An 11,583-nucleotide genomic window follows, 5' to 3' on the forward strand; every position below is an offset into this window, starting at 1 on the left:
ACACGTTATTCATGACAAACCACGATCCATATGAGGTGAGTATCTAAGATGTCATGGTTCACCTTTGTAGGCATGCATCAATTTTCTTACTTATTCCGGTGAAATGTCAATTTCAGATACAAGTTGCAACTTTTGTGGTGGCGCGGCATGAACAGAACCAGCAGCGACATCACAGGGTGCGAGTAGCATGTGGTGGTGGCGCGGCGCGAGCAACGGCTACTCCACGAGCGAATGGATCCTTCTCCTGGCGACCGGATCAATCTCCTGTGATGGGATCGACGATGTTATCTACTTCTTATAAGCCAGGTATTCAACCATACCAAAAGTGATTTATTCTCTGCAATAAGATGTTAAGACAACTTGTACTGGGAGCATTGTTTTTTCTAAATTATTGCATGGTTATGGGTGAATATCTGCTTTGAAAGCACATGTCAGCGCCAAAATATGTAGGCAGCACCAACTGTGGCTGTGGGAGTGCAAGCTTGCCGTCAACGGGGATGCGCGGGGACCGCACTAGGGTCTCCGTTCCTCGGAGCTGGAGGGTTGTGCCGCGTCCACGCGATCCACATGATCAGTAATAGGTATTGTCAATTGGGAGCTCTCTTTCCCATAGAAAGTAGGATTGTTCTAGGCGAAAAAATTGCAGAAGACATTCATGATATTGGTGCTAATGGTACTAGGTTCATGAATGGAAAAATACACTTTCAAGGTGACTGAAAATATGTGCCAGACCATATGTATAAATTATGATTTGGATCAATAAATTTGTGCTTGTTATTTTCTGATATTGACAAAATTTAGAGCTCACAAGGAATGTGAGCATGCATCCTAAATTCCCTATGTGGCAGAGTTAAGTATATTTTGACATCATAGTTTTGCTGTCTTTCGCTTACAATTTCTCCGCATGGAATCAGATATTTACAACAACTCATATTCGCGGGTAAAACTTATTCGAATGTGGAAAGGATCCTGATGTGAGCAAACAATCCGATATAAGGGTAAATAGAAATAAATGAATAAACAAACTTCTGGACTAATCACTACAGGAAAATCTGGCATTGCCGTGTGCCAAATGAACACGGCACCCGGAACACGGCAAAGGCTTTGCCGTGTGTTAACACATGGCAAAATATACACGGCATAGATCCCTACGGCAAAGAGCACTTTGCCATGCTCCTTCAACATGTACACGGTAAAGACCTTTGACGTGTGTTTTCCACACTGCACGGAAATGAAAAATACCTTGACGTGCCGCGATGGAGCGACGGCGCTTGAACTTTGCGCTGGAGCTTAATATAGCAAGCTCTAAACAATCCATCATAATAGTGGATAGAGATATATTATAATCTTCTACTGAAATACTTTGAACACATTAATTCATGAATGACTCCAATCTCAATTAGTAGACACATGGTGAGTCACCCACAGGTGCAATTTGATCTTGATGGCATGAATCTCCTTTATGGGATTGTCAAGATATATAAGTTGTTTTTTACATTGTTATATTCTATAATAAATTTCCCTCCTAAACATAAATGTTCTTATGCACTCCTATGTCTAGAGATCTATTTCTATCACTACATATATCATATGTGTCTCAACTTTTGGTAGAACTGCTTTTGGAATTACATGATTCTTTGCTTTGAAGGTGAATTAATTTACGTTTTCTATGACAAATATTTGAAAATGAGCAGTAATTTTTGGAAACTTATTTGAAGAAGGATCTACAAAAACAATCAGAGATTGTACTAATGTTGCCACTTCTTTTTCCTGTAAGCAGATTTATTATCAGCGTTGTAACAACAGAATTTGGGGCTTACTTATTGTTACAGCGGAATTTGTCAATAAGCAAGCTCTCTATTGTCAAAGCTCATTTCGATGATGCCAAGATTAAAGTTTGGGTGCGTTGGTGCAAAAAGAAAATCTGATACCTAAAGTGGTACAAATAACTGATTAGCGTAAGCTGACATGGAATCATGGAAGTAGTCAAGCTGAGAAATGATGTTAGGAACTATGACATAAACAATTTATAGGTGATGTAGTTTTTTTGGTTTAGTTTTTTTGTAATTTTTTATTATCTGAAATGCTACTCATGTTACTCCATTAATAATAAACATATGAGAAATGAGATTGATGTATGTTAATGAAAATTTGATTATTTTTTGGCTTTAATGATTCTAATGGAACTTTTTTGTTAAGTCTAGGTTTTTTGAAATATGTTCCGTAGCAACGCACGGGCATTCAACTAGTAGTACTTGTATGTGGGCCCTAGTTCTACCCATCCGGTCGGTCATTATATGGCCCAAACACCGGTCTCTGGGAGTATTCGCGAAATGTCCTTTTCATTTTCTCCTGGGCATTTCATCCAGCACCACCGGGGGCACCAATCTCGTCACTGCCGGGGCTCCATGGCTTCCGCCAATCGCCTCCTGATGCTGGTGAGTTGCCCGCTCTACTTATCCCCTGTTCTGTTCTGCCGCATACCTCTTCGCGACGTCCTGCCACGCTTATGTCCTTGATGCTTCCGTGGTATGAAATGGTGGGAGCGATTTTGCCCTTTGTAGATCGAGTTCTTATCTACTCCATTGATGGGGTAGTTAATCTGGTATCCCCATTTCAGTTGAATCGGTTAAACAGAACCCATTAGTTTTGTATCGTATTCTTATATGGTTTTCCCGTGCGATTTCTGACATCTTGTGCTAAGTTCTGTATCTGTATCAGTTCAATTGGTTAAATTTCGAGTACATAGAGCGCTTCAAAGTTAGTAGAGCAATTTATCAGTGTGGCAAACTCACTTGATTTATATACAACTTACAAAACTGAACTTCATAGGCGCACAATGTGCACTGTCACTGTACAATTAATTTAGGCATTGTGCTCTCATAGATTAATGCTATGCTAGTATTCACATATATGCAATACAATTACAAGGACCTATCCCTACTGTAACTTCATTGCTAGCGGCTTTGACCAACCTTGGATATGTCTTCCTTGGTCACTTATCTCTTCTGGAAATTGAATAGCTTGATCGATACCCGAAGAGGAAAGCAAAGAGAACGGCAAATGAGACGACCACCACAGCAACTACCCACAGGAAGTCATGGTGGAACCCAAAATAGCTTTCTACAAACTCGGACACCTGCACGCCGTTACTTTCGAATTTTGCTGTTACGTCTCCAAACTGTGAAGTGACCAGACCGTTGAGTGTCCATGCAATAGGGCTGAGCCAGTAGTACCATCTCCACCATATCGGAATTCTCTGTTGAGAAAAGTAGCCAGTTTACAGGATATAAGGAAAAGAAGGAGCGAAGGTTTGGTACTGGTTCTAGTTTTTCTCTATAGAAGTATAGAAGTAGAAGTATAAGAAGTTAGACACTGAGAACAAATGGCAAACTTACAGTTCTTGGTGTAATAAATCCCGAGAAAAGGTTCCAAAGAGCATAGAATGCCGTGGAAACAACAGAGGCAACGTTATAGTTCGGAGTCAGGCCCACCGACATCATTCCGTAAAATGTGAAGTAAGCTAGAGTGAAGTACATGAAGAACAGGTACCAAAAGAACTTGGCAGCTGTCCACTCGAAGCCAATCATAGCATATACTATCACGCCATATATCAATGATTGAACAAAGATGTATGGAAGTTCAATTGCAACCTGAAAGGGAAACTAGATGTTAGTGGTCATATAGTTTTACGATTGCTTTCCACTTACTTGGGTAATTGGTTTAACTATCAGTAGTGTCTGTAAAAGTTATCTTAAATCTTTTTATCAAGCCTCATATGTACATACTTGCACCTATTTAGGATGCTTTAGCTGAAAATGCCATGCCTTTTGATCGTTGGACTCGTTAGTCTTGTTTATAGTAATACCTAAAGATGAAAATTAATGCAATGAAAATCTACCTGTCCCAATGCATATGGCAGAGGTGAGTACATGTGGGCCGCTCTTTCCCTGTAAAAGACTGTGCGCTCAACAGCCACAACTGGCTGAACTGAGGCCGAGTTCTGCACCCCCATGAACAAAACTGAGGCATACATGGAACCCATGGCATTGAACAAGTCTTGTTGACTGTGCCTGCAAGAGTAAAATGTTTCTGGTGAATTAGAAAGGTGACAACCGTAGGTAGTCTCCTTAACAAATATCACATATACAATTTTGTATGCTTTCTTTTATTATATGTTATATTACCTTTTTCTTCCAATTCCCCAGAACATTGTTCCAAACAATAGCGCAATTAGTGTAGTATAGAAGAATTTGACTGCAGTATATGGAGGATTTCTCCAGTATGACAGACTTTGCTTCCACAGGCAAGCAGAACATTGTGTGAGGAAGGTTTGTGAGTACTCCGTTGGGAAGGATAAGTCGTTTGAACCTTCAGGAGGTGTACTTAGCTCCTTTATTAAACTTTTATTCCTCCTGAAATGCAACAAAAACAACAATATTCGTGCACATTTTAGATATTTGAAACTTCAATTGCGGAAGAACAAATTGACATACTAGTATTATCACATGCTTTTACAATGGGCCACCTATAATGCATATTTGCTGTTCTTCTGTAGTTTAGAGATCTGCCCTCTTAATTAATAGTTTAAACATACTGAAGAAAATACTGATTGTGAAGTTGCATATGTTAATAGTTCTTCACCATTTCATTGGATTTTGTTATTAAACTATGAAGTAATGCAACCAGAAACCTACCGATATAGTTCAGAATTCCTGTATACTTGACTGAAGCTAATCCCAGTTATCTGTTCTTGCGCTGCACTAGTCACCTCCAGCATCCATGTTGAAGGATTATAGCCATCTTTAATCTTTCTGACATCTTCAATAGCCTGTTTAGAAACAACGCAAAGCAGTTCAGTAACATTTCAGAACATTACGAGACTACATATGGAAACATACAGTGATTTATGCTATCTTTCATCACCTCAAAATAACTGATCAATTCACATGAGTGCCGGCCTAGTGGACCCACATAAATCTCTTCACCTCCTCGTTTCATCAGGAAGAGCTGCATAGACACGCATGACCATCAGGTATTAGAAGGGTACATAAACAGTATGAACTGCCCATGTGTCACTGTACTTTTTTCTTCTTTAATATATGTAGGCGCTATATTAGTACCTCATCAAAAGATTCAAATATGTCAATGCTTGGTTGGTGAATGGTGCAAACAACTGTCCTTCCTGTATCTACGGTATTCCTTATTGCCCTCATGACAATGGCTGCTGCTCGTGCATCAAGTCCAGATGTCGGTTCATCCATGAAAATGATAGAAGGGTTAGCGACCAGCTCCACTGCTATTGTCAGTCTTTTCCTCTGCTCAGTTGACAATCCACTAACACCAGGTAATCCAACCAATGCATCTTTTAAGGGGAAAAGTTCTACTAGCTCCATGACCTCATCAATGAACATCTGCACGCCAGGTTTCATGTGTTAAAGTAGTCAGTAGATATGGTTTTTTCATTTAATCATGTTTAATATACTTTTATGATATATATGCTTGTATACTATGAAAATATATATCTAAAAAATAAATTTGTCTGTTCCTTGCAAACCTTTCTTGTTGAAGAATCAACGTTGGCAGGTAACCGGAGCCATGCAGAGAATGCAAGAGACTCGTACACGGTCACATTTGGTGAATGGATGTCATTCTGCTCGCAGTATCCTGACACACGAGCAAAAGTTTCGTGCTTCTTTGGATAGCCAGAGATTGTAATGTTGCCCTCTATGTATCCACTGGTCTTCCGTCCAGCCAACACATCCATCAGTGTTGTCTTACCAGCACCACTGACACCCATAAGAGCTGTAAGTACTCCTGGCCTAAATGAACCGCTGATACCCTTTAGTAGTTCCAGCCGGCTCTCTGCCACACCTTGTGCTTTGATTTCCTACAGTTTTTGTAGGATAAAGGAATTATGCATGATGTTTCCACTCATATATGCTCTACATATTGGGCATATCTGTATTTCTAATAATTTCCACAAAGAAAATACCTGTGGCATGTCTACACTGTATTTTATATCTTCGAATGTGATGGATAGAGGTACAAACGGGAGAATCATTCCTTTTTTGCCTGGACTAGAATTCACTGTTGCATTGTTGGAAGTTGATTCTTCATTGCTCCAGTCAGCAGTATCTGTTGAACATATGCAAGGGTTAATTTTAAATTATACCTTAACTATCAGGCTGGGAGGTCATACCATTGCTCTTTGCCACTTGGCATTATCTTATATCTTTCTCAGATATCAATATATCTTTCTCAGATTTATCAATATAGAATCAGAAAGTACCTGTAGATGCTATAGTATTGTTCTTAACCCGTCCTCTCGATGATGCTTCTAAGACTTCACCAGTGAGATTAGCTTGTTTTATCTTCATTGTTTCCTCAGATATTGTTGGCTGGTTGCTGTCAAATGCTGCGGATCGGAGAATATAAGATTATAATGTACAGCTTTCTTTACAAAATTGCAGGATTAGCTATCCATTGGCATATAAAATAAAAGTTATTTCCGACTCACGGTCGAGGAAGGTGAGGCACACGGTATAGAGGATATTGAATAGCAGCACATATCCAAGCAATGCACCAACGCCAATCCAGTACCACTTGGCTTCAGGAAAAATCGCACGAGATTCTAGAACTAGAGTTCCAAGTGGTTTATTGGTACCGGGGATTGTCTGTAGTATAGCAGTAAAAATATGCTTTAGCCACACATACTCAGAAAGATGATTGTTTATACTGTTTCATAAATGTCTCTTTACCTTATTCCAGCTGTTACTTAGGAACTCATTGACCGATAGAGCATTTTGTGCATACATAAGGGGAGATATCCAGTACCCCCATATCCACCATTTCTTCACATTCTCTGTTAAATCAAAAGAATGGTTAAAATTATGATGCATAAATACCACATCCAATGTGGAAAAAGCAACTGAACTTAGGCAATTTAGTCCAGGTGTTCTTAGCTGCAAACTTTAAACATAGTGTGTGGGACATCAGCTTAGCTACTTTTGCATACCTCTTGCCAGGATGAATCCACCCGTGAGCATAAAAATAAGTATGCTGAAGGAGCCGATGGTGCTTGCAACAACCTGATTCCTTGCAAGGCCAGCGATGAAGCGGAAGAGTCCAGATGATGCCTCATTCATTAATAAGAGCAGCAGGAACTGTCTAAAAAATCTGCAGCATTGCATTGTTTTCGTTAGCTTCCCCGATATGTTGAAAATATTAGTGTATGTTAAAATTTACCCCCTTACCTCTGTATGTTGGGATCAAATCCAATGACATAGTATGTTATGCCGACCCAAATCGTTACGTTGAGTAAGGACAGGGGGGTCTTAATGAGCCATGACGGCAAGCTGTATGTCCATGCTGGAAAGAAGAGAAGATCTCTTTGCTTGAAGAAAACAGGGAGCTTTACAATGGTTAGACCTACTTCTGCTAAACCATTGAACATGATCATCAAGATCCCAAAGAAGAGAGCACCCATGTATATCCCTCCATCTGTTACTGAGTCATGATGCATATTGATGCGCAGAAAGACGGTCATTGCTATGATTGCCATGATTGTCAACTGAAGAATAAAGAGAAATAATAAGATATCATATGGTAACTTTATACTTTTGAATAACAATGAAATAAATTAGAGTGGAACTTCTGTTGATTTTGTTTTAGAATCATCACCTGAGTTGCCTTGAATATGTACACAAAGGAGTTTCTTTTCATGAGCAGTATCTCTCTGTTGATGTTAGCTTTGAGTAGTTCCTTCATGCTGGCACCATATTTTGATGTTTTCAGGGCTGCAGGATGACTCCTGCTCTTGTCAAATGGGACTGCTAACTCACTTTTTATAGCCTGGCCAACGTGGAAAGATTGAAATGCCTCCGCAAACTCCTTAACCGGAACATATCGGTATGTCTCGTCACTGTTTATCCAGTATTGTCCCTGATCTTTCCTTGATGTAACCTATCAAAATTTCAATTATAGTCAGTTGCAATTCAACACTGTAGGAAATTATGATCCTGGTATTAAGAAAAAAGCAACTTAGTATGACAGAGTTTTCTACAACCATCAGTTTTGCAGCTTGCCATATTTTTGCTCAAGATGCAAACATTAATTAATGCATTTTTAAATAAATCTATAATTGGAGAAAGCTTGAGACAAAAATTTGATGAAACTCACTTCTTGCAAGAAGTCAGCTACGCCTTTTCGCTCAGGACATTTGAATCCCATTGATTCAAAGAACTCGAGCACATGTTCTCGAGGGCCATTGTAGACAACCTGACCATCTGAGAGGAGAATTATATCATCAAACAATTCATATGTCTCTGGTGCAGGTTGTAGCAACGCGATGACTGCTGTTCCACCAATAATGTGAATTGTTTGCCGGATGGAGTTCACAATCTGGAAGGTTGTCGAGCTGTCTAATCCAGTTGATATCTCGTCCATGAAAAGGGCTCTTCCTGGTGTTACAAGCATCTCAGCTGCAAAACCATGTCGCATGAACAAAATGCAATTTAGTTCCATAAGACGTGGCATCTGGTATGTTTGTTACTCTCATACTATATTTACCTGTTGTTACTCTCTTCTTTTGCCCTCCGGATATACCTCTCAACATATTGTTGCCTACGATTGTGTCGGCACAGATATCCAACCCCAAGATCTTCAATAATTCAAATGGAAATTTAAAAAATCAGTAATGTATAACTTTTCATCTTTTAGAATTCTTGGCAAACTTAGGAAAGAAACTTGATACGAGTAGTATTCTTGTTATAACTGTATGATTCAATGTAATTAGAACAGAGCTATAAATAAGTGGCAGATTCGCATGCACCTTTAGTATGTGATTTGTGACCACCTCGGCTTTCTGCTCTCCTGTTGCAGCAGCCTACATAAGAAAAACGAGATATTAATGTGCGTCTGACTTTTTATTGAAACTTCCACTGAAACACTGAATAAAGAGAACTACTCTATGAAATGTAACAACTGCACTGCACCTTCAAGTAGATATCTATTTCTGGATCCGGTTTGATATTTTCTTCCTTTTCTCTCCTTGATAGCTCCATTAGCAGGTCTGATCATGTTGTAGAAAATTAAAGTTATGTAATACAATATGGTACTCAGCGATGACTTTTGAAGTCTCCTTTTTTTCTGGTTCTTACCAAAGCGGTGACCAATTCCTTGACATTTCGCAGAGAAATTGACTGTCTCACGGACAGTCAGTTCGCCCATATGCAGATCATGCTGGCTAACATAAGCTGCTGATCTCCGTGGCACAAACTCGTCCATGGTATGCCCATTGTAAATTATCTCCCCTGACATCTTTTGTCATTGCAAGGTTTCCTCATGTTAGTTCTAGCAAGTTTTAATCACGGCGTACCGAAGAACAGAACAAGTACCTTCATGAAAAAGAGAACAACTGGGAAAAAAAGGTTTACCTTAAGACTCGAAGGCAGAGTTCCAGCCAAGGCCAAAAGCAGCGAGGTTTTTCCGGCACCAGGGGGACCCAAAAGCAAGGTCATCCTAATAAAAAGAATAGAATGGATAAGGTAGAATTCAAAGAATAGGATTTTGAGAGGTGACATTATGTGTAGAGCTTACCTGTGAGGCTTAATGATTCCACTGACATTGTGAAGGATTGATATTTTCTGCTTCCTGTTTGGTGTTAGGTGAAGAGTATTTGCCAGGCCCTGTTTGAAGACGATTACCACTATGTCAGTACTCATATTGTGCGGTGATAAAGAGGGAAGGTAAAAATGACTGCAACCGAACTCCGCGCATATTATATATAAATCTTAATGCTGAAGCTGCATAGACCAGTGTGAAGATTATTTATTTATCGTATGGTCTACTGGATTTCAGTGATCCTAATGTTTGAAGCTTCAATCAGGAAGGGTCGTAGTCTGTTTGCCCTTAGGAACATTATTTCCGATTAAGTATCTATAAGTTGTCGGTACCAGGTAGCACCGCAAAAGAAGAATAAAATACCATCAAAGTGTGTCGATGACATGTTTATGATGTTCGTCAGAGGGTTAAACAAAATAGAAGGAAAGAGCGACTTTGGGTAGTCAAATCAGCCAATCCTCTTTGGGAAGTAGTCAACTTCAATCAGTTATGTCAGCACTGATATTGTGCAGTATAGAAAAAAGCTGGATGACTGCAATTTGAAAGGATTAATGCTGAAGCTGCATATACCAGTGGGCAGATTATTTTTGTATATCATATGGTATTCTGGATTTGCAGTGATCATAGTGTTCGTAGCTCTTCTCAAGCTTCCTACTAGTCTGGGTTGTCAGTACTGAGTACCGTTGGAAAGATGAATAAAATACCATCAAGTGTGTGGGTGACATATGTTTATGATGTTGGCCAGAGTAGTAGGAGTAATAACAATAACAAATAGAAGAGAAGGAAGACTTTGGGTGGTCAAATCGGCCAATCGTCTTTGGAAAGGAGTCAGCGTCAATCAGTTATGTCATCAGTCATCTCCAGCAACAGATAGGCAGGGTAGCAGCCAGCAGGGCGACATACCTCCAGTACGTTGGCGTAGGTGTTGAGGATGGTGGGCAGGCCCCTGCTGCCAACGTACGCCTCCGCCTCCACGTTCAGGTTCTGGTACCTCACCTCGATCGTCGGCAGCTCGACACCGACTCTGACGAACATCACAGGTGAAGGAATATCGATCAGTCGAGATCTCAGTACATGGTATCCTATCCTCTCAGGGTAAGGATTGAACTAAAGGTCCTTACCTGTCGACGCGGTCCTTGAACTTGGAGAGGAAGCGCTCGTGCTCGTCGCCGACCCAGGCGACACGCTGCATGAGCGCGTGCCTCTCCTGCGCGCCCAGCTTCTGCACGTTCACCTCCTTGAGCTCGCCCTCCGGCATGGCCAGCACCGCCGTCCTGGCGCGGTCGTAGGTGGGCAGCTTCTCCAGCGCCGCCCATCGCAGCGCCTCCTCGTCGTCCTCGTCCCGCGACGACCGCGAGAACATGTCGTCGCCGCCGCGCGACCATACCGTGCTCTCCTGCCGCAGGCTGCGCCCGAAGGCGTGTATCTCGCCGGCGTCGTCCATCTATCCAACTATCTGTCTAACGCGGCGCCACCGCCGGCAACTCGGAGAAAGAGGGTCGACCCCGACAAGGAGGAGTGGGACGCTGAGGCTGTTGCTATCCCCCTCGTGTGCGGGGCTGCTTTCTTGGCGCTACAGATGAGATGCCACGGGTTGGAGGAGGAGGAGAAAGAGATTGCACTTATATACAGTGGTGGAGCCGACGACGATGGACAAGGAGGCCGCTAGCTGACGTACCCCGTGACGACGGCGGGTCGACGGAAGTTGTACACGAGGGTTTTGAAACGAATTTCGTTTCGGCGTTCCGACGCGGCGAACTCGCGCCTTGTATTAGACGGCTTGGGTCTAGCTGCGCGGGTTATATATGGAGATAAGTTAGATTCATGTGCTGTTACGATACACAAGCTGGCACAAACCCTTCTAGAAACAAATTAGTATACAGTATTAGACGGGATGTACATACATGGTCCGGATAGGAAATTCGATTAGATTCCAAATTAAACCGACACTCTTGCTTC

General features: G+C 41.3%; 1 protein-coding gene across 1 annotated transcript; it reads right to left on the reverse strand.

Moving 5' to 3' along the window:
* Positions 1-2,781: 2,781 nt before the first annotated feature.
* On the reverse strand, positions 2,782-11,206 carry LOC124651736 (ABC transporter G family member 53-like). Its single transcript, XM_047190772.1, is given in 25 exon segments — positions 2,782-3,031; positions 3,034-3,259; positions 3,399-3,653; positions 3,902-4,073; positions 4,188-4,415; positions 4,698-4,831; positions 4,927-5,010; positions 5,124-5,414; positions 5,558-5,890; positions 5,996-6,138; positions 6,293-6,418; positions 6,521-6,677; positions 6,762-6,865; positions 7,019-7,179; positions 7,257-7,573; positions 7,684-7,965; positions 8,182-8,483; positions 8,572-8,662; positions 8,834-8,887; positions 8,997-9,073; positions 9,162-9,321; positions 9,438-9,522; positions 9,601-9,689; positions 10,528-10,648; positions 10,746-11,206. Coding segments are annotated over 25 exon segments (4,347 nt in total). The 5' UTR covers positions 11,069-11,206; the 3' UTR covers positions 2,782-2,999.
* Positions 11,207-11,583: the final 377 nt, after the last annotated feature.

This window comes from Lolium rigidum, chromosome 5 (assembly GCF_022539505.1).
Source record: "Lolium rigidum isolate FL_2022 chromosome 5, APGP_CSIRO_Lrig_0.1, whole genome shotgun sequence".
Lineage (NCBI taxonomy): Eukaryota > Viridiplantae > Streptophyta > Magnoliopsida > Poales > Poaceae > Lolium > Lolium rigidum.